Below are 23,941 nucleotides of genomic sequence, written 5' to 3' on the forward strand. Positions count from 1 at the left end.
AAGTCTCCCCCCCCTTTGTCACGCCGACTCCCAGGGGCACATGAAAGTGAAGGTTACACTTGTAGGCCTTTCAATGCGCCGCGTCTCTATTTGAAAGGGTTCTGTTTCGTTTAAAAGACATCTTCATTGTTAATCCGTTTCTTGTTGCCAGGTTTGAACACGCGGCGCCATATGTCGCATCCTGCGCCGTCGCTTTCGCTTCTAAACCGAGGATTTTCGTCGTTTTTCATTGGCTTCACATCTCGACGGCGCGATTCAGGCGGACTAACAGTCTGTAAGCGTCAAGCGGCAAACTAAAGCCGATCTACTTTTGCGATACGGAGAGGAGATGTTGCCTTTATCTCAAACGTGGCGTTCGGAAAACACCGAAATGATGGTTTTCTGGCTTCACCGCGGAATCCTCGCTAGGTCACGTCGACGGTGGAGTCTGGAAGCCATTAGCGGGGAGGAAAGTGCAGCTTCGGCAGAAAGTACAGCAAATGTTAAGCAGGTGACGGATTTGAAGGCTGGAATGGTGTGAAATTTACTCATCAATCTTCCGCGGTCTCGAATCTCCGCCGTTTGTTTTTTCGTTCGCCATCTTCCGATCCCTGCAGGACAAACGCGAACCTTTTAGCGCGTCTGCATCAAATAAATAAAGTCGCCCGGCCTCCGCCCAAAGTAAATAATTACCCTTCTAGTAGTTTCACTGCTGGGAATGCAATATAATTGTGCCAGAGTCCATACATCGGCCCATTCATCACGTAATTACATTTCCATGAAGTAGATTGGCCCTGATTGGCTGTCACTTCAACTCCACGCCGCCGACGAAGACGGCCCCTTCTGTGGTCCGCTCCATCCGCCCGGCTTCGCTTCGCATAGGCGCCAAGTCAGCTCGAAAAAAAATTACCCTAATCATCCCGGTAATTAGCGTCAATAATTATTGACAGCGCTTCGGACCGGGGGATGGGGGCGGGCAATGATCGCCGTGGAGACGGTTTCCTGGAATGGGCGTGGCTTCCGCTTTTTGAAAAGTTGCGTTCAAATGGAACGTGATGTCATCGCAACGCTAATGCAAAGCGCCAACCGGCACCAGCAGGTGACCCCCAACGCACACACACACACACACACACACACACACACACACACACACACACACACACACACACACACACACACACACACACACACACACACACACACACACACACACACACACACACACACACACACACACACACACACACACACACACACTGCCACCCCCTGCATCCCCTCTCTGTTTGCCATCAGTGCACCTGCAGCTGATTATCCGAGCCTTTAAGGTTTATAATGCAGCGCAGGTGCTACACACACACACACACACACACACACACACACACACACACACACACACACACACGCGCGCACACACACACGTGCGAGTCAACAAAACAGAAACCAAAATGGGCAAACACATCTACAGATGTGCGATGATTAATTAATATGATGGGTAGGAACGTCTCACCCGCCGCTCCCTCCCGGTGACAAACACAGGTGGGAGGAGTCAAAGGGGAGGGGCTTTAAAAATCTATTTTTGTGCTTTTTAAAAATATTTGAATTGTGTTCTCAATGCTAAAAACAGTCCAAACAAATCCCGTTAGAAGACTTTTTTTTGTTGTGACTCAGATCAATAATTGAACATTAAGGTAAGACGTGACCTTTGACCTCTCTGGACCGGATCCGACGGGTCCTGCAAGTGGTTACAGCGCACATCTGCCTGTTAATTTCCTGCATGCGCTGTTCTGATGTTGTATATGTTCGCTCTAATAGAAACACACAGCGAATAAAAAAGCGACGCCGTCGGCTCGGCTCGCCGATGATTTGGCGAGCCGAGTCGACGGGAAACCGCAGGAAGCTGCAGGCGGGCCGGGGCGCTGACCACAGGCCCTCCTGATCCAGACTCAGTGACAGCCCTTGTGGTGACATCTGCTTTTACTCAGGAAGAGCACTTCAGCACTTAATAAAGCGTGTAATCACGCCGCCGTACGCCCGGGAGCGGGAGAACGACGCCGGCGTGCGGAGCTGACCCTCCTCCCTGGAAACGGGTTGAGGTTATCAGCGATTTAAAGGAAAACACGGGTGTAGATTCGTCTCTTTGATTCACCTGCATGCAATTTTCTTAGGAAACGGACAGGAAGTGAGGAGGACTGACGCCGGTGGCGTTCCACAGGGTGGGGGGTGGGGGGTGGGTGGGGTTTATAGACCACGCCACATTTCTGAAATATTTCACAATCTGAAGATATCCCAGGTTCTGCACGGACAGAACGTTTGTGCTCCGCCGTCGCTCCCCCTGCATCGCGTCTCGTATTTCAGGCGAGCTGCCTCCTCTGCCGGGGCCGAGGAATGCATCAAGCGCCATAAATCAGAGGCATGATGGGAACTTGGCGGCCAGACAGCGGCGCAGAGGCTGAGCTGCGGCGAAGATGCTTTAAGGTGAACATTACCATTTAGGAGGAGGGGGAGGAAAAACGAGAGGGGGCGGATCCTTTGATTCAGTCCTGTTGGAATGACGATGAGGACTCTTTTGGCGGGCGGGATGGCGGCGCAGTGGGTTGCCGGTTCGAGTCCCGCTCCGTGTGGAGTTTTCATGCCCCCCCCGGCTTCCTCTCGCCTCCAAAGAACGTGCACCTCAGGCGAATTGGCTGGCTTCAAATCGCCTGTAGGTGTGATTGTGCCCTGGCGTCGTGCCCAGAGTGTCCCCTGCCTCACGCCCCCTGTCGGCTGGAATAGGCTCCAGCTCCCCGCTAACCGCAACAGCGGATGAAGTGTGCAATGATGATTGACTCTTCTGGCATCCGACGCTGTAAAATACGGCGGGAACGCGAGCCTCGAACGCCACCATGACGACGGCGGGCCGGGCGTGCGTTTTGGCGGTCGTGGCGGGACACTGGGGGTGGGTGGGGGGGAGTTCAAGGTTTGTTTGTCACATCTCTGCCTGTGTACGCCTTATGCAAATGACCCGGGGGAAGGGGAGGGGCATCCTGGACTGGGGGGGGGGGGCTCCATGGGAAAATGCTAATGCTAATCCAGCATGTTGAACAGAGAAGAAGCAACCCCCCCCCCAAGCCAAGTCATACACAAACAAATACACTCATGAGCAGCGTTCCCATCCCATCTCATCCCGTTTCACACACACACACACACACACACACACACACACACACACACACACACACACACACACACACACACACACACACACACAGAACACCTGTTTGTTTGCGACGCATCCATACAGACGAGCTTTAATAAGTGAACAAATCCCACGATCTTAAGACCCGCCGCCGTCAAACCGGGGGTGCTTAGAGCGGATAACAACGCCCCCAGTGTGTCGGCCCCGGTCCGCCACCTTAAGACGCCGCTAATAACACGCTCCAGCCACAGGCCGCCGTGCAGACTATGAAATGTATGCAAATTTGTGTGGGAATACTCGCAACTCTTTAAGATGTTCACACAGTTTGATTCCCGGAGCGCTACGTGAGGTGACGAGGGCGCCAACGACCCGATCCCGTCTGAGGTCCGGGTTCCTCCAACGACGAAATGGATCCAGCGACAGTTCACACGGATCGAAGGGATTCTTGCCCTCCGGTCAGAGCGCTCCGTAAACAGTTCCGCCTCATATCTAACCATAAAACTGTCGCAACAGTTTGTTTTCCCGACTTTCCGACGACTGAAGTTGATCCAAAGTTTGGTTTTGAGTTTGCACAGAATTTTAAATATTAACTGTCACGCAGGCGGTTTTTGTTCGGGGCATTTTTACGTTGGCACACGTTGTACTTTTGTATTCTTCTTTCTTTAAATATCATACGTGAAGCAAAACATTTAAATTAGCTTCGGGGGTGGATTTAAAATCAAAAACAAAAAAGTGATAGCTAAGTCAGCTAGCCGTGTGTGTCGGATATACCTTAGCCAGTGTTAGCTAGCCTTCTCATTGCTGATGTCAACCTACATTGTTCAAGAGAAGGAAGTATGATCTCTAAAGCAGCGGTCCCCAACATTTTTTGCGCCACGGACCGGTTTCATCTAAGACAATATTTTCACGGACCGTCCTTCATTTGCTCGATAATCGTTAATGACGCCAGGACAGCTGTAGCCTAATAATAAATCATCTGCAGTGGTTTTATGTAAAATGTAGACATCATCAGACAATAAACCTTTTTTTCATAAATTGATAACCAAAACCTCTGTAAACGAAATAATTGTATTCAAGTGACTGCACTACTGAGGTTTATTTTGGAATATAGCGACTGACAATCAAGTGCATTCAACGTAGGAGAAATACTGATCATTTCCAATAAAAGAGTGAACAAATCAATCAAATAACAATAATTACAATAATGAGAATTAGTGGGGACCGCTGATCTAGGGGTAATGAGAGACATTGACATCTGAAGTGTGTACCATATGTCTGGTCTACTCCGCAGTTTGGTTTTCTTTACGGTCCCTGCAGAAAATCCCACTTCACAAGGACAGGAATCTTTTTGAGCGATCTCAGAATAATCTGCCTTGACTTTAATCCAGAACATTGGCGCGGTTGTGGGCGCTTAATTTTGGGGTAACGGCTGGTAACCTGTCACGTGACCGAGACCTGCAAAGCGGGACAGACGCACGCATTCGTCTGTGCGTCCTTTTTGTCAAAATAAAACATCTTTCAGACTCCGAAATAAATAAAACGGATATAATGTAAATTATTGTTTCTTTCTGTGCGGCTCGGTACCAAATGACCCACGGACCGGTACCGGTCCGCAGCCCGGGGGTTGGGGACCACTGCTTTAAAGGTCAGGCTGTTTCCTGACGACCATATTTGGTCTTCCATCCTAATGGAACCCTGGTGTTGCCCTTTAAGGGCAGACTGGTGCCTAACCACCCCCTGTCTAAGCTACCCGTTGGCAGCTGCTCCTATGTTGGACCTGGTTTTGCCCAACAAGAAAAGCATTAAATGCATTTATGGGTTGAAATCATGAGTGCTGCACCAACCGCTAACGCTATAAACCCCTCCTTTACGGCGTCCAAACCCCTCCCCCCAAGCCGTGGAAAGTTTCTGGTGTTTTTTGGTGGCCTGCTCCTTTAACGACTTCCTTCTCGCGGGCTCATCCCAGCCCTGCTTTGATTCAAACTGCTGGAGGGATCAGATTAAACCATTACCTGACTCCAACAACACGCTGGATGAATATTATATTCCTCTAATAAAACTGGTGGATGTGACAGAGTTCTTTGTGCTGCCATTGGCCGCCGTCCAAACGGGCCGGCCTATGCGCTCGCAGGCTTGTGAGAGAACTCGCTGTACTCCCCCCGCCCCTCGCCTCCCTTCCCTCGCTCTCTGGTAGTCAGATGCATGCTGGGGGAACCACGAGGCGTCGTTACCTCTCTTGGATTCATACGGGTGGGGGGGGGACACACAAAGGCAATCAACAAATCCCTTTTGCTTGAGCCCTGAGAAACTTAATAGGACCAAATCATCGTCTATTTAGCTTCGTCAAATCACTGACAGCAGGCCTTGATAAAAGAGAGTGGAAAATATGTAGGCTAGCAAACACGTCCAAGACCCTCATCGGCCGGACCCCCCCCCCCCTTTCCAGCCCCCCATGGAAGCCAGATGTTGCCTCCACTGGCCAATTTTGATAAATGGCGCTACCATTATAGATCGGGTAATTTTGCACCAGCGTTGCGACGCCGTTGGTCCTCCGTAATGATAGCCAAATAAGCTCAAGGCCAGGTGGGAGAGGGGGGGGGGTGTTCTGGAGTCATGCAGTACCTCCACTGGCCACCATGAGGGCGCCCCCCCCTGCTGCTCCCGATCCTGCGTGCGGCCCTGACGGCCCCTGTTGTTGTGATCGAGTGTCCAGCTGAGCCCTGAGCCCATCACACAAGCCCATAATGAGACTTAATTGGCGTTTTAACCTGACCTTTGACCCCCACCCCCCCAAATCCCATTAGAAAGGCTCCAGATCAGAGCTTCGCCAACTTGAAACGTTGACCCAGGTGGACGTTACCTCGCCTGACCCCTTCTGAGGGCCCGACGGACTTATTCCCCCTCCAGGGCCAAACACTGGAACACCCCGCCCACTCGTACTCAGGGGATTGGAGTATTACAGTAGATTAGCAGGGGTAATACCACAAGCATGGGTATGCCGGGGTCACGGGATCGTCCCGGGACATGAAAACTGACGTTTGCTCTCAGGGAGCGCTGCCACAGGAGCACTCGAGAGTTAATCAAATCCAATTAGCGGAATACTTAGCGTCAAAGAGAACATCTTTGCTCCAATCCGACGGCATCCTCGTTGAACTCCGCCCCGGCTAACCTCGTTTCGCTCCGTCGACCTGTTGTCGACGGAGCGAAACGAAGGCAGGCCGCTTCCGATGAAGCCCGCGTCCTACTTTATATAAGTCTAAACGGGATCAGATGATGCTATAGCCTGATGCGCTCAAATCAATTACATTACGTACAGTTCTCAAAGTGCCCGTTGGTAACGAAATCATAAACAAAGACAACTTTGTGATGAAGCTGACTTTTTATTTTATTTGCAAAAAAAGTTATCACATGACGGGAATTATTCTGTGACGAGTTTGGAAGTCGTTCTCGGGCAGACGACATACGTCCCACTCCATCGTCATTTCCTTCTTGACAGATGACAAACAAAAATCTCAAATTTCACTCATTTAAAATTAGATTTAAATCAAATAAACCCAAGAAGAGGCGCAAAAAAATTCGTTTTTGTAGCATAGCTCATTTTATTGTTTAAACAGTTTTGCATAGGAAATATATCCACTTCCAGTAATTGACTGCAGTAAAAACAGCTGCTAGCAGTATCGGCTGGATATAACAGTAACAATCACAAAAAGTTGAGCCTTTATTTACACTGATTTTTAATCTTGTGGCAATTTTAACCCCTGCACCAAATGTAACCAGCTCGAAGGCATTGCCTAACGCTCGGCGTTTCTAAAATCGATTAAAGAAGGGATATCAAGGCCTTCGCTGTACAGCTAACAACGGACACCTGCGGCTCCTAAACCGTCACTGAAAAGATAAAAAACAAAAAAAAAGGTTTCCAAAAAAGTTCTAAAACGTACATTCAGATACATACATAGACCTTTTGCACTCACTTGCAGTGTAACTACGATCACTACTGGAGACTGTTTACATATTGTTTTTGTTGGTGTTGTTGTTGTTGTTTGTCATATAATATAATTTCCATCACGATTCATGTGCGCAGAGGGAAGTAAAAGTGCCACAAGACCCAAAAAACTAAATTAGCCCTGCAGAGAAAACTGGTAACGAACCTTAAAAGAAAAGATTTCATCCCTTCGCTGCGTTCAGAGTCGACCCCACCCCTTACCCCCCAGGGAAAAAATAAAGTTTGAGCAAAAGATGAGGTTGGCGTCGTGCGATGACATGACTGCAAATGAAATCACGAAAAAGCTCAGAAAAAAACATCAACAAGCGTGACTCCGGACGCCACTTCCTGCTGAGGGTCTTGTACTTCCTGTCACATGCGAACAGGAAGTCAGTCCCATTTTAGGGTTATGTACAAACGGACGCTCGGACAGGCACTGCGTTGCTAACGTTCTTTTTCTTTTGGTGAATGTTAACATACGGTAAAAATGCTGGTTTTTCACGTTTTAATGACAACCTGGTGCCGAGCGGCTAAGCGGCTAGCCCGTCGCGCGGGCCGCGTATTGCTCGTGTGCAACTCTTTACGTTAGCATGAATCTTCCCAGAAGCCACGGCTCCTTCTTGCATAAAGTTGTCCCGTTTGTTGTCGTAATACTTTCTAAAAAGAGCATCGCTCCGTAAATACCTGCCTTCATATGGCTCTGATGGGGGAATAAAACGTCACCTGACACGCTACTTTCGCACCGAAGTTACCAAATTCTGAAGCACCTGCTATGAGCTAGGATTTTTTTTTTTTTTTGTCGAGGTGTGACATCATATCAGGCATAGACAGCATGTGGAATGTGCAAAACGAGTCATGCCCAGATGCTGTTACTGATCTTTTAGACCGATTCCAAGAGAAATAGTTTAGTGTCGTCTGCATACGAAGAGAGCGGCCGGCGCGACGCCGGCCCAGTTCGAACTACGTCGACATGTAGCACCAGCCGTCTGGCGACATTTCCTTTTATAAAGAAACAAAAAGAAAAGACAGATTCATCAAGGACGTTTGTCACTGAAGATTTTTACCCTGCTTCTCGCTTTTAAGGTCAGGTGCAATCTGGGGGCCGATTCTATACCGCTTAAGTGACGTCACCTCCCAGCTGCTTACAAGGAACACACTCACACCACCATCTTGTTGGACAAGAATTCACAACCATTTAAAAAAAAAAAAAAAAAGATAAATCACATCACACTCGCTATGGCCAAACTAGTGAAACAACAATTCAAATACTCATGAAGTGTTTCTAAGCGCTAACCAAGATTAGAAATAATATTCAGAACAAAAGCCTTCATTGTTGTTGTTCTTATATTTAACGATCTGTATAGAATATCCCCGCCCCCGCCCCTCATTTTTCAACTTTACAAACGGGAACACAACAACCGATGAAAACACGTCTACTAACGTCAGAACCTGGAGAGTTCTAACTCAAATCCAGCCTCCAAAAACAAACTAAAAAAACCCCAAAAATTGATTATTTTTTTCCTAAAATGGAATTGACTAATTCCCCCCCCCCATTATTGAAGATTTACAAATAAGGGCTTAAGAGAAGAATTCTCAATAAAGTTTACAGTGTACAAACTCCTGTCCCATGGCAGGTTTCTTTTTTTTTTTTTAAATCAATACAAAGACCCTCATCGTCATTCGTTGTGTAGTGTCACTCCGTCACGCAACCACACACACACACACACACACACACACACACACACACACACACACACAAGGGCTCGTGCACGCAAAACACACAAGCTGCCAAAGCAGAGTTCCACCCCACGGACTCCCGACATCAACGCAGGATATTTACCTTTATGTACAGTCTCCTTTTCAAATAAACACCAACAACAACAGTGACCCTGACACGTTTCATCGCACAAACGCACACTCGTGCACGAACACACAAGGGGACAATGCACTTTCAGTGGGGTCTCCAATGGCCAAAGGCTGCAAAGCACTTAATAGTTTCTCTTTTAAAAAGAAAAAACAAACAAACCTACAAACAAAATTAAAGACAGAACAGTGCACATAGAACGGGGTGGCTTCTTTTTCTGCATAAGAAATCTGGGTGAAGACGGAGAGGTGGAGCTTGACTTGAGGATTGTTTACAAAAAAACAACAACACAAAAAAACGTCTTCGACGCCTCAGAGGGGGGAAATATTTCTTTCGCGATTGTGGGGAAAGAGTGCAAAAGGTGTCGCGGCGGCGGACGCCATAGAAGTTAAAAAAATTAAAAAAGGTACGCGAACGATTGATGTAAATAATGCCCTGTAATACGCCTGAGAGTTTAAGAGTAGATTCACTGCACATGGAGGGGGGAGACGATTGCCTATGTGCTGTTTAGGTGCTCTAATTTTATTCTAGTGGCTTCTATTTAGCGGAAGCTAAAAACCGCCACGCTTCTGCAGTCTGATATTTACCTGGATTTACTCTAGGGGGCGCTGCTGGGAGTATGTGCACATCGTATATACATTTATACAAATCTACTGCTTATAAAACACTTTGTAAAGGCTTGCCCGAGCCCGCCAGCCTCTGATTTGGACAGGTCTCACTAGCATTAGTCGGTATGTGATTGTTGCGCAGGTCACAGGCCACTTCGCTGACGCGTTTAAGGCATCTCCTTGGGGAATTGCATCGCGTGACGTCGAGGGTAGCGTCCGACGATAGCCCACGGTCGCGGATTTTATTGGGGTCGACGGAATGTGGATTGGAAACGATTTGTTAAAAATGATTGTCGCGCTCAAGTCAAGCCGTCTCCCCGGTGAAAAAATGAGCTCCTTCAAGGTCACATGCTAGCACCCCAGGTGGGAAGTTGAAAGGAAGAGTCACAGTAGACTAATCAGTGACTTTGCAGCCGTGAAAAGACCAAGGGTGCATTATTTATATATATATATGTAGATATATATATATATATATAAGTACTTCTAGAAAAATACCGCCCCTCCCGCGAAAAAATTCCCAAATTCAAAATACACTGGAGCGTCTCGCCGTCACTCGATAGGCTATATGCTAATGAAAGAAAAAAAAAAAAAGACCTTGTCATACACTGCATAGAAAGCAGTCCCCACTTTGGTCAAGAAAAAAAGGAAAACACCCACAACAACAACAACAACATCATCAACAACAACAACAACAACAAACAACGATATCAACAAAATAAATGCATTACAATATTGTCTATCTCCAAACTAGCCTCTAATAATTGACGCATCTATAAGCACTACCTACATAGGCAAAACTTGGTATTGCATAATTTTCATAATTCTGAATTCCACCCTCCACAATAGTAACTGGAAGATGAACAACATGAGCGATGAGAAGGAAAGAAAACAAGGATGACAGAAAAAAATAAAAAAAATAAAAAAATAAAACAACGCTGGTTGATTACAAACTTTAAAACGGCGACTATACACAGCCTTGATATGCGACGTAACTGTGAGATAGAGTAGTACAAGAAGTTAAAAATCAACAGTTTCATTCAGAGTACAAAACAATTATAATCATAAAAATGTTAAATTTTTTTTCTATAATGATAAATGCAGCAAAAAACAAGTGTAGTGATGTCTCTATATTCAAAAAGGCAAGGCACGTAATGTGGACTATATGTCATCGTGCAAATTAAGAGTACTGGAGAGATTTTTCTCGTATAAATACGTCTGAGCTGCGGAGGCGATGGCGGCCTACAAGCCGTGCACAATTCTAGATTTCAGGGATTTGCCACCACCCGAATTTATAATTTCAATTTCAGCCTCCCGTAGCGTAGAGTCGACCTTGCACACACTAACTTTACATTTACGCCTACTGTACATTTGCATGAATTAACACTTTTGCATTCTAATTTTTTTTATTTATTTATTTTTTAGTTTTCATTTGTAAACATAAGCTTTACAAGCTGACGGCCGACGAATGCGTACGTTCGTGATCTTATCGTGATCTTATCGTGATCTTATCGTGATCTTATCGTGATCTTATCGTGAACATTTCGCACAAAAAGTACGGATTCCGACGCACTCGGTGCGTTCCGTTTCTCTGCTTATGTTCGGGGGTTGTTTTTCTTTTTCTTTTTTTTTGAACTCCCAAAAAAATAAATAAAAATTAAAAAGGAAAAAACTCGCCCATCATTATGGGGAGGGTTCAAAAAAAAAAAAAAAAAAAAAAAAAAAAAAGAAGTGCTGGTTTTTACTCGGCGCTGCAGAGGAAGCTCAGCGCTCGACTTCGACTGCCTGATTTTTTTTTTTTTTCGTGCGAGGAGACGGGTATGTCTGCGATCAAATTTAAAAAACATTTTACCCATAAATCATTAAAATTTACCCCCTTCCTTTAGAGTCTGAGGGCTAACAGACTGATAGCTTCCCTTCAAAGATTCAATTGCACTTGCCTCTTTTTGAAATTTTCCGTATCCTCCGTCTTATTTTTAATCCTTTTGCAAAGGAGTCGCAATTCCTAGAAACGAGGGGTCTGAGCTCAATCCTGACATTTTTACTTGTAATCTATTGATTTTTTTTGAACGCAACAAGAGTTCTCAACTCCCGCCGTTTTAGCGTCTTTGCGTTAATACTCGAAGTTAAGTCGCAGGAAAAAAGAAAAAGCAAAGTCAACAACGTTTCGTATCACAGTAAACTGAAATCAAACGGAAGAAGAAACACTCTGAATTCACACGGTTTTGTTTTTTTTTTTTGTTCTTATGGTGCACACAGTGAATCTGTTGTCGTGGGAACGCCCCTTTTCAAGAGGCGGAGTCTTAGAGTCTCGGCTGCCATCCACCAGGCAGAGGTTGTCGCTATGGAGACCTCCGAGTGTAAATCAAAATGTTTACATCCCCCCCCCCCGACATGGAAAAATAGAAGGAATCGCCGCTAAGAGACTAGAATGTCATGCAATCAAACATTAAGGCATCTATACATCACAGTATTTGAATGGATTAAAAAGTCCTGCAGACACAACGACTGACTGGTGGGTGGTGGGCGGGGCATGTGGGCGGGGCTTGGGCCAGGAGACAGCAGACCTCTCAATTGACACCTCGTGGCCAGTGTCCTTCATGGGGGGTGGGGGTGGGGTGGTATCGGGATGAGGTCGGCGGCGGCGGTGGTGGTGTTGTGAAGGTGGGGGGGAGGTGGGGGGGGACATAGTGCAGCTCCTGCTGCTTTGCTGGTTTCATCCGTGGCTGCGGACGCCTGTAGTGCTAGCGCTGCAACACAACACCCACCCACCCTGGATGAGGGAGGTGGTGGTGGGTGGGGTGGGGGTGGGGGGTGGGGTCATCCGGCCTCTTGCGGGGGTCAGTTCCCTGTCTCGGCGGGGACCAGCGGCTCACCAATGATGTTTATGCTGTAGTTCTGGTGGACATTTGTTGGCAGAATCGGAGTCCCGTTCGACACTTGGAATGGAACTAAGCTCGCCCAGGTACCAGGACTGTGGGGGGGGGAAGAAGACGGACAACAGTTAGCCACATGTTAGCTCATTAATAGTCAAAACCAGACCCCCCCCATGCCCAAAACCCCCCCCTGTCAATCTACGATGAGGTGATTCCACTTGATTCCCACTGAAGGACGTCACGTGAGAGTCTCCGCATGGATGGCAGTACTAAAAAGCTAAAAAAGCATGGGGGGTGTGTGTGATTGGTGGAGGAGTCGGAGTAGAAGGGGGCTGGGGGGGTACCCACACAAAGCTGTCCCATCCCTATTCATCTCACGCTAATGGCAAAACAACACGGTGATTGTTCTCGCGGAGCAACGGTGCTAACTGAAAACGCGAGCGGGAACAAACGGTGCGTTGTTCCCGTTGGCGCTGCGCTACGTAGATGTCAGATAATTAGCCCGACGCCCCCCCCACCCACACCCCCACCATCGCCTCCCGCACAGACCCCCAGTGTGCACTCAGTTAACACCCCCACATCCCACCAGCGCATCTGAGAACACCTTCCTTCCGAATCCACAAACTTTTTCACCTCTGAAAACACCGAACGTGTCGCGACAGACGGAGCGCGAAAAAAAACAACTAATAAAAAAAACAAAAAACACACAAAACTGGGACCCCCCCCCCCAACCAAAAAGAAAACAAAAAATTGAGGATAGGAGACGGAAAGACATAAAGCGAAAAAAAAGATGGCAGTCGAGTTCTAACGAAGGAAGAAGATGATTCAAAAGTAAAAAAAATCTTTACTCTGATTACGAGCGAACGAGTGAAACGACCTCGGCGCTAATCCCCCCCCCTCCACCCCTCCGTCTCGTTTTCCTGCTATCTCCTCTCTCCTGCTTTCTTTCGGCTTGCCAGAAATCATCGGACAGGAAAAGGGGGATTAAGTTTTTCCTACCTTTGCCGAACAAAGAGCAGCTTTTTCTTCTCGTCCCCTTCCTTTCTATCCTTCCTCCCATCTTTCTGCTTTCCTTTCCTCTCAGGTAATGGCTTACATTAGCCGGACCGACTCCGCGGGCCTCTGTGGGCACTAAATCGGTTTTAATCTGGTTAAAATCGACGTCTGCCGGTCTCCATCTGCATCCCAGAACCCGAGCGGCACCGGGTGCCGCTCCTGATTGGACGACTCCTCGAGCGTCGAGGTCAAACGCCAAGGAGGCGGCCGGGATCCTCCCGTCGTGGCTAACGGACACCTGCACCCGTAGCACCACTGAATTAGCCTAGCATCACTTCACTTCGTTCTATGTTGGGAAACAGTTTTGGAAGCAATTTTAAGAATTCTGGGTAATGCTGTCCCAATAGCTTAACCAGAAGGCTAACCTAGCTTTAGATTTGGCCTCTTATTTAATATACAGTATTTTCTGCACTATAAGGCGCACCTAAAAGCCTATAATTTTCTCAGAAACCGACAGTGCGCCTTATAATCCAGTGCGCCTTATAGTCCAGTGCGTTTTATAAACCGGTGCGCCTTATAATCCACTGCGCCTTATAATCCAGTGCGTCTTATAGTGCAGAAAATACTGTATTCGTGCACCAAACCAGCTCCGGACAGAATGGATCTGAACCCCCATCTCCGCATTTCCTCAGGTAACCTTGAAGGCAGGCCGGCCCCGCCCCCAGCCCCCGCCCCAGCTCCCAAACCTGGCTAATTCTGCTCCCTGCGAGCTCAGCCCAGGCGTACAGCCTGCTTCGTTTAAGGATTAGCTCCCTAAATTAGATTATCTAATGGCATCTTAATGGATTGCTGACCCATTTCCTGCACAATGGCAACATGCGAGTCTGGCAGCGTTTTAATTTAGGGGCCGGTTCTGAAGAGGCATCGCCGCATCCCGGCGTTTAAAGGCCGAGCTCAGATAAAAGAGGAATCCGAATAATTCCATCCATAAGTTGAACGGTTTGGAAGAGGAAGAAATAAAATAGAATTACCGTCCCTTTGTAACAGAATTAAAGAGAGGAGAGGAGAGGAGAGGAGGAGAGAGGAGAGGAGAGGAGGAGAGAGGAGAGGAGAGGAGGAGAGAGAAGAAGAGGATTGTGGGAGTAAAATAACCTCCACCTCCGACGGGGGACATTTTTCTCTGCTAGCCGATTAGGAGGCCTGTTGAAGGGGCTTCTGCTGAGTGTGTGTGTGTGTTTGGACAAAAGTTTGTATCTTCAACACACACACACACACACACACACACACACACACACACACACACACACACACACACACACACACACACACACACACACACACACACACACATGCATTTAGATGCATGTAGGCAAAAAGGGCGACTAGCAGGAAAGGCTTTAGCTCAGTTAGCTCGCTCTACCGCCATGAAGCGGTTCACGTTTTGGGTTTTTTGTTTTTGGCCCCCCATAAAAACTTACAGCATGGAGTGAGGGGGAGGTGGTGGTGGGAGGGGTTAATTATAAGCGAGTAAAAAATGACGCCGATGCGTTCAAACAACCTGAGACGACTCCCCCCCGTCCTGATTAGCTCCATCACGCCTCTCGTCGCCACGCCATCGCGTTTTGTTTTGTTTGGGCGTGAAGCTGAGCGGAAAAGCCACGTTTCAAACCCTAAATCATTTGTCAATTTAAAGAAAGGAAGCCACTAATGGTGAAATATAACCGAGACAAAAATCTGACAGCTGAATAAACTTGAGAATATCTGCTGCCAGAGGCGGAGGATCGCGTTTCAGGGGATTTAAATTATAACGACGCACAAAAAGAATTCTGAAGCATCTATACACATATATATTAAAAAAAAAAAAAAAGTTCATATGACATACAGTATCTGCACATCTCTGATCGGATTTGAGAAATCATCCGGTAAAATAAATCAGGAGCTTTATTGTGTGTTCATTTTAGTTTGTGTTCATGTGTGTGTGTGTGTGTGTGTGTGTGTGTGTGTGTGGTGGCATGAAAGAATGAAAAGGTTACCTTTGCCAAGTTATCCCCAAACTGTCGTCAGTGGCACTGGGGCCATAATGCCTGCCGTTTTGAGTCACGCTCCAGTCACACTTCCTCAGCTGTCAATTGAAACCTAGCAGTCAGGTCACTGGGCCAAGACAACTTCCACTTCAGATTACACTAACAACTCAACACTATGTACACAAATGCATGCAGAAGAGCCTGAAGGAGCAGCAGAAGTTAAAAAAATAAAAAATAAAAATACAGCGGTAAGTCCTAAAAAAACAAACAGAAAAAAAAAACCCCAGCAGCAGCCAGGGTCAGTTTCATTATTTGTTGAGGGAGGAACAAAAAAGAAGGTCAAAGCGATGGATCAAACAGACAAAAGAGGAAGGCATGCGATCACAGTTAGCGCCACGGCGGCTACCCTGGAAGTAAAAAATGCAGTTAGTCATGGTTATAAATATGAGTGGCAATCATATTTGGTAGTCGATCTATCAGCCATGCGATGCATCCGACGCATGCAACCTGTCAGTCAAAGCTGTGTGTTCAGATTCAGGTGGGCGTGCCAGCATGCAGGCATTGTCACGCCGGCTCACTTATTTTTTTTATTTTAAAATTTTTAAGTGAAAATAATTGTGCAATGAAGTTGAACAGCACACGCACACATACGCACACATGCACGCGCACGCTAACCCCGCCCCCTCCCCTCCCTGAGCCCCGCCCTGCCCGTAAAGGCATGCCAACCTCACATACAGATTACAAATTAGGAGCACACGGAAGCCACACACACAGACCGCCCTCTCCTTTGCGTGCATTAATGCGAGCTCACGCGTCGCCAATCCAGCTGAGAGCTATCTCCGCCGGCGACGCCCTGACCTTGCCCCACCCCCCACCCACCCCCGCGGTCAATGCATTCATTTGGTAAATGCGTCGGGGTAAAACTGCAGCGTTAGCACTCTGCGTGCGGCGGCGGACGTTCACGGAGGCTCTTAGGAGGGATCCAATCAGATGGACGTTGAATATTCAGAGCCACTCACGGCGGCGGCGGCGGCGGGGGAAACGTTTGCTCTTCGGAGTACCCGGATGAAACGGCGGCGGTTTTGGACTGGAACCCCACCCCCTCTTCCCACCCCAGCCGCTCCCGTCCCGCTTTCTGACAAAAGCTCGGAGGGAATGCGGAGGCTGGGCCAAACGCCCCGGTGCCACCGCTCCTCCGGGGGGCTCGCCATCTGTCCGCTGGCACCAGCGAAAATCAGCGGCACGGCGGCGGGGAAAAAAAGGGGGCCAGGGGGGCAGGGGGGGGGCAGGGGAACGTTAGCAAACAGATGCGGGCAGATTGTGGATTAGGATCCTTTCTTAGATAATACCAAATGACATCTGATAGTGGATCTCTCCCGGCGGAATGCTCGACGGCGGCGTTCCCTCGAGGGGTTAACCAAGGCGAGAGATGAATGGAGGGTTTTCACACATCGGCTGCCGGGGAGTCGTGGAGCAGGTGTGGGAGCGGGTGGTGTTGTTTTGTTTTGTTTGTTGTTTGATTTTTTTAAAGCCTGCTGCTCGTGTGCGTCGGTTTTTGAGGTGCGACATTTTAAATTAAGCCAGCTTCTGAAAGAAGGGGGCCGGCTCCGGGCCCCAACACGTCATTGGAGGACTTCAGGAGCGCCGACTCCAGATTCGCAAAAATCCATCTGCTTCTCGCTGACGTCAATTGTACAAGCGACGCGAGCTCCGTCTGGGGCGTCGAACCCTAACTCTAACCGTAACCCTGAACCCAAAACCCCAACTCAAACACTAATCCTAACCCCTAACCCAAACCCTAATACTAATCCTAAACCCAAACCCTAACCGTACCTGAATCCTAGCCCCTAACCCAATCCCTAAACCTAATCCTAACCCCAAACCTTGACCACAACCCTAATTCTAACAACCCCTAACCCAATCCCTAAACCCAATCCTAACGCCTAACCCAAACCCTAAACCTAATCCTATTGCTAACCCTAACCCCAAGCCCTAACCAAAACCCTAATCCTAACCCAGACCCTAAACCTAATCTTAACCCCAAACCCTAACCACAACCCTATTCCTAAACCCAAACCCAACCCCTAATGTTAGTCCCTAACCCAAACCCTAAACCTAATCCCTAACCCAAACCCTAAACCTAATCCTAAACCCAAACCTTAAACAAACAATAAATCACAATCACAATCCCAAACCCTAACCAAAACCCTAACCCTAACCCTAATCCCAAGCACTAACCAAAACCCTCATCTTCACCCCAAATCCTAACCAAAACCCTAATCGTAACCCCTAACCCAACCCCTAAACCATACTTCCAACCCCTAACCAAAACCCTAAACCCTAACCAAACGCTGACCCTAACCCTATCCATAAGGCCTGTAATCCTAAACCCTAACCCAAACCTAAAAATTTAAACTAACTCCAACCCTAAAAATGAACCCTGACCCTACGTGATCACCGCATGACGAGGACAACGACAGAGGGTTTAGCCAAAGTGTTTTCTCGACCCTCTCCACCAAACCAAAAACAACTCAACAAGCAGAAACCCTAACCCTAACCAAACGTAACGACGGGTTCGAGTTCCCCAAACCGACGGGAACGTTGATCCGTCGGGACGGAGCGCGGAACGGCCGTCGGGGAAATCCCTCGCTGCCATCAATCCGAACACGCCTGAACCGACGGAAACAAAACCGAATAAAAACACCAGCGCTTTTTATCATTTTATTTTATTTACCTGCTCTTTTTAAAAAAAAATAAAGTCGCCGGATCGCTGCGACCACCGCCGTCCCGACAGAAGACGACGTGGAAGTAGAACTGTACGACACCCTACCACACCTCCTCTCCTCCTCCATCCTATAACTGCTGACAAACATTCACAGATTTTCTTTTTCGGCCTCCTCTAATTTAAGTGGAAAAAACGAGGGGAAGCGAAAACGGTAAAGAGAGAGCGAGCGACTGAAAGAGGAGTGACGAAACAGAGGCCAGCTTTGTCATTTTTACTAAACATGTAAAAAAAAAAAAAGCGCGAGCTGTGGAGAAAGCCGGCATCATTATGTAGCCGCGTGCAGATGCATTCAATTAGCTGTGGTTGGAAAAGCCTTGGCCTCAGACCAGCACTTTCAATGAGACGGGTTTGGGGGGGGGGTGGGGAGATCACTCCCCCACCAAAATGCAGCAACACTTCTAACCTCAACCAAACACACACACACACACACACACATACCCACAAACACACACACACAGGCTCGGGGGATGCTAGGCCAACTGCTAGGTCTCCTTAAGGAGGGAGTGTGCTGATTGCGTGTGTGTGTGTGTGTGTGTGTGTGTGTGTGTGTGTGTGTGTGTGTGTGTGTGTGTGTGTGATCAGTGTGTGAGGGAGAGGGGTGAGTGCCTCACACCCTTAAATCTCACCCACGTCTCACCCTCACGCAGCCACTGAATTTCCTGTCATTTTTTACAGTGAAATGAGAATTGATTTTTCAATGCAGCTCAAAAAGTGTTTTTAAAATTTTCATGTTAATATTTTATCATGTAAAATTTTTAAAATAAAAGTTTCAGAAATATAGAGATTATAAACATTTACTTATTTAAGGAATTCCTTGCATTAAAACTGTTGTTTTAATTTTACACTATAAAAAAACACTAGATCTCTTGAGTTGTTTAAAACGCAAACTTTTTCAGAAATTACATTTTTTTTAATACCAGGACTGAATTTAATGATTGACCCCAGGCGATGCAGAGCTGTCACATGACCTGGAAACGCTCTAAAAGAGATGCTTTAACGCTTCCTACCATTCAAATTCAGAGCGTGACGGGCGTTTGGGGAGGGCGGGGAGTTCGGATTTGATGTGTTGGGAAATGGGGGGACAGAAAATGACAAGTGAGCTGAGAAGGTGAGGTGAGTACTGGTGGAGGGGTTGGGAGGGAGGGGGGCGGCTCACCTGCTGCTGGTGGAGGAAGGCGGGATCTCTCGGGCTCAGGCCGACAAAACGATTCGCCGTCGGGGTGCCGGGGGCTGAGTAGCCTGGGCGACATGTCATCACAAAAACACAAATAGACGCCGGAATTAGAACGAGGAATCCACACGGAGCTGCCGGACTGATCCACGGTGTCAGAATCACAAACACAGGAACACAAGGGTCCAGAAGCGGCGCTACCCGCTCCCCGAATCGCGAAAAAACAAACACGTGGCGTCCCACAAGGCTGAATGTCGGGCCCACTCCCGTTTTGTCAACAAGCACATTTCCAAGTCGTCATGTTTAATAAATAATCATCGCTGGTCAAAGGGGTGGGGGGCTCACCTTCTGTGGATGTAGTAATGGGCTTGGTGTCGGGCATGGACAGCGAGACGGGTCGCACGGCGCCGTGGTGGGGGGATGGAGCCAGGACCGGGGTGAAGTGGCCCGGGACTTTTCCGACCACCTGACCGCTGCTGTTAGGCTGCGAAAAACAAGAACATTAAGAACCAAAAATTCAAATTCACAGAATACTTTGGATAAACTATCCGCAGGAACAATCGTCAGCTAAAAGAAGAAATTAATTTTAACGTCAAACTCCGATGGAAGTTGGACAAACCTGAATACACCGTATTTTCCGCACTATAAGGCGCACCTTCAGTGGATGGCCTATCTAAAAAAAAACTTTTTTTCATATATAAGGAACATTGGATTATAAGAAATTGAGAAAACTATAGGCTTATAGGTGCACCTTATAGGGCGGAAAATACTGTACACATTGTTCCTGGTGGGGGTGTAAGGGTAGGGGGGAGGTAAATCATCTTAACTGCCCTGTTTGGCCTCACAAACTTAAAATCAACAACAAAAGGTAACTTAAAGCCACGCCAAGAAAAGATTTTCTTACTTTTCCGTCGTCTCAGTCGTTTCTTTAACCCCAGATCCTGGATTTCCGACACGATTTTAAACAATGATTTTAACGACACTCGTAAACGGAATTTAGGAGGACTCGGGCATGAAAAGGCACGGAGGGCCGAGGCCACAATGGTGTGAATGCGTGGGCATCGCAGGGCGAAGAGAGACGGTATGGATGTGGTGGTGGTGGTGGTGGTGGTGGTGGGGGGGGGGGGCATAAAGGAAGCAAGTGGGAGCTACTCTTTCAGTCGGCTGGAGACTGTCTGGGCCGTTCGTTTCAGGGCCGCCCCGGGTTCAAAATTCAAACAGGCCTTTTTAGAAAAAGAATTGTGTCCACAGGGTGCCCCCCCATGTGAATAGAATGTTTAATTAGAGTGTAATATAATCTGCGTTAAAGCAAGCATAAAAACATTCTGGCACTCGTCCATGGGATTATAAGCGCTGTGTTATTTGCTGAATCCCCCCCGCCCCTTTCTCTTCCAACTGGTTTTCTAATGCTGCCGGACCCCAGCCCCCCACCCCCACCCCCCTACCCTCACATCCATTCCCCAGCACCCCAGCAGAGGGCCAGTTAATTCTGCACAAGAGCCGGGCCCCGGCAACGGCAAATATTTACAACCTTTATCATTCCCCGCAGTTTTTCTCTAAAGTAACAGCCCCCACCGCTACCACCCCACCCCCCCCACACACACACACACACACCCGACCAGCTCCCTGCTCTGGAGATGGAGCCGTCTACGAGGGCTTTGTTTACAGTGAGAACAGCAAAGGATATAAAACTCACATAAATATCACGCTGCCCTCTCATCTATGGAGACGCCTGCTGGAAGACCAAAGCCTCCTCAGTTTCTGAGTCACGTGCGACCGCGATCGGACGCTTTTATGGACGTTATATCGGACGTTTTTTTGAGGGAGACCACAAATGCCAGTCTGGGAAAGTCTTTTGACTTTTTTGCCGTGAGCTTAAAGTCAAATCCTGCAACTTAAAGCCATAATAATCCACGCAAAATGAAATAAACGGTCGATGACTGTCAATAATTAACTTGTTTTGCGAGGCGCGGAGACGTCTTCATTTAAGGACTCTTAAAATAGCTAATTAGGGGTTTGTGAGAGTACTTCGTTTTAGCAGCGCTAAGAACAAACTACTTTTTGACCAAAAAAGGCAAACGAGGGGCAGGCAAACGAGGGGCAGGCAAACGACGGGCAGGCAAACGCCACGATGCCATCGACTGACCTGGCTGCTTTGTGGGCTGGACGGGTCGTATGATGGCACGTAGCTCTTGAGGGGGTCGCCGGGGTTGAGGTGGGGCGGGTAGCGGATGGTGGGGTGTGAGAAGTAGGGTGAGGGCGCCGGGGGCAAGATGGCGGAGGCCGAGAACTGCAGGGGCGAATGTGGAGGGGGGCTCCTGGTGGATATAACTGCAAGAGAGGGAGAAGGCGGAGTCATCGATGGGGGGGGGGTGGGTGACGATGCGTTCGAGGTGATCGGGATTGAAACTCACCACTGTGTCCCACTCCGGTTAGACCTGGGTGATGAGGCTGAGGGAAAGTGCTGAGTCTTGGTGAGGAGTCCTGCGGAGACGTGGGGCTGAACAACGGCTTCTCTGGCTTCTTCATGGTGGGGGAGGACATGTCTGCTCGAGGGGGGTGGAAACACACAAAGCATGAACACAACTTATCGATGACTCAAACCGGGAAATGTCGGCGATCGTTTCGGGACGAGAAGGAGAGTCTCGGGAAAATACAAAGTGAGGATTATGGTTGAAACAATGCTACGTGGGATTAGCATTCCGAAGGTGCGTAGGAAATTCTGTAGACAACGAGAAAAGGTCAAAATCCGCTTTTGATTTCTGGGATCGCAAAACGATTCCCAGGGCGTTCCGGAGAAAGCTGGGAAAAAAACTCAGCTGAGTAGAAGATCAAATCCGGCACACCCATTCGTGATTGCAAAAGCAGCCGGTCGCTCAAATAGGATTTAGGAATTTCAAGACCCTGGTGTAATCTCGAGCAGAACATTACGGTGTAACATCTGCTCGCCTCGGCCTTACACGGCATCCGACAAGCTACCATAATTCCCCACGAATAATCCCGAAAGGCTCACCAGAAGATGTCGGAATTTGTTTAGAAAACGCGTTGTTCCCTGCAAACTAAAGAAGTCGATGTTCAACACTTTGAACAACACTTCGATTTTCCGTGCCGGTGAGACGGAATCTGAAGACGATGGGATGGAACCACGAGACTGATTGTTCCTCTCCGGAGAAAAGAAGAGTAACTTAAAGGTGGCTGGAATTAAAGGGTATTTCCCAATCGGAGGTTGCTAGAGGATACAGTCTTAAGTACTTTCATTTTTGTGTCAGGGGCTGGAATACCTCGGAGAAGATTGATATCGCTGCGTAAAGTTTCCACGGTAAAAAAGAAAGAAAGAAAAAAAAGGAACATTCTGGTGAGCGGCTAATTACACCCGCTGGAGACCGGATCGCCTCGGGAAACGAAAGCGAACGATTAACGAACAGAAATGAAGCACTTATAAAAGATTAAATAAACAGACGGGCTTTTTGCATTAAGAGCGAAAATTTCTGCAGCTTTTTCACTTTTTAAAAACACCACAGAGCAAATTTGATGTTTATTTCCTGCGTGAGGTGAGGATGGTTTGGCATTTAGCGAGCCTCATATGGGTTTAATATCGCCCCACTTCGCGTTGATACCCAGTCTGACAGAATAATGGCCGCCTTTGGAGACTTTCCTACCCGCTGCTTTCCCTTCCTCCTCGCCCAGAGTGTCTAAGTTTACCCTGAGCTGTTCTCCCAGGACATGTGCAGTGGGACAGGGTAGAATTTCATGTACCCACATCGGGCTGTGGTTGAATCCCACCGGTGTTGCGTCTCTCGTGCATCCAGGGATGTCTACGTATCAGATGATTGTCGGAGAAGAAATCCCGGTTTTCAACACGTCGGAAGGAAACGCTTTGCATTTAAACAATTCCCTTTACGTCCGCCGATAACCCTGGGAGAGGGCGGTAGTCTCAAGATCAACTCAGGATCAAGCCTGACTTCTGTCAAGTCCAGCCAAGACATATGGTTTAATCTGAGGTTTTTTTGCACACGAAAGTGCGTGTGAGTGATTTGAACCCTGCGCAAAAAGATCCGCAAAAAAACTCCTGAGACTATTTTAAGCCTCTCGGAACATCGTGTTCTCGTAAGGAATTCTCTGCATTGTGGAACGACAATCTTTCCTTTGTGAGTTCAACAGGTGTGAGAAAACAGATTTACTGTATATCCAGTCGGGTCACATGGGTTCAGACTTTGGTGTGGTTGCCCACGCCTCGGGCTATCGCTGTCATGTCATGTGTTCAATGCTCAGAGACGTGCACGCGGCGCATCTGCGAATTACAAGAACTCATAATTAAGGCGGAGCGACGAGGACAATGAAAGGTGTCGACGAAGAAATGAGCAACGCTCGACGTGCGTCATTCGTTTGTAAAGCGGCGGCATTGACTGAATGTTTGTGTGACAGCATGAATGAAATCAGGGTGTTGCTGGAATAGTTTTATCCAACTCGTAAATCAAAAGCAG

General features: G+C 47.9%; 1 protein-coding gene across 6 annotated transcripts in view; it reads right to left on the reverse strand.

Annotated features, from left to right (window-relative positions):
* Positions 1 to 12,415: 12,415 nt before the first annotated feature.
* LOC137590618 (nuclear factor 1 B-type-like) overlaps positions 12,416 to 23,941 on the reverse strand; it is a 54,311-nt gene continuing 42,785 nt past the window's right edge. For 4 of the 6 annotated variants that reach the window (XM_068308299.1, XM_068308297.1, XM_068308300.1 and 1 more), the window contains 6 exons: positions 21,872 to 22,003; positions 21,604 to 21,788; positions 19,803 to 19,941; positions 19,443 to 19,525; positions 15,511 to 15,599; positions 12,416 to 12,579 (listed from right to left, as the gene is read on the reverse strand). In XM_068308299.1, coding sequence (XP_068164400.1) covers positions 12,447 to 12,579; positions 15,511 to 15,599; positions 19,443 to 19,525; positions 19,803 to 19,941; positions 21,604 to 21,788; positions 21,872 to 22,003 — 761 coding nt within the window. In that variant the 3' untranslated portion in view covers positions 12,416 to 12,446. The remainder of the gene's footprint in view (positions 12,580 to 15,510; positions 15,600 to 19,442; positions 19,526 to 19,802; positions 19,942 to 21,603; positions 21,789 to 21,871; positions 22,004 to 23,941) is intronic. The other 2 variants (XM_068308301.1, XM_068308302.1) reach the window with 1 other exon arrangement.

The sequence above is a fragment of the Antennarius striatus genome, chromosome 23, assembly GCF_040054535.1.
Source record: "Antennarius striatus isolate MH-2024 chromosome 23, ASM4005453v1, whole genome shotgun sequence".
Classification (NCBI taxonomy): domain Eukaryota; kingdom Metazoa; phylum Chordata; class Actinopteri; order Lophiiformes; family Antennariidae; genus Antennarius; species Antennarius striatus.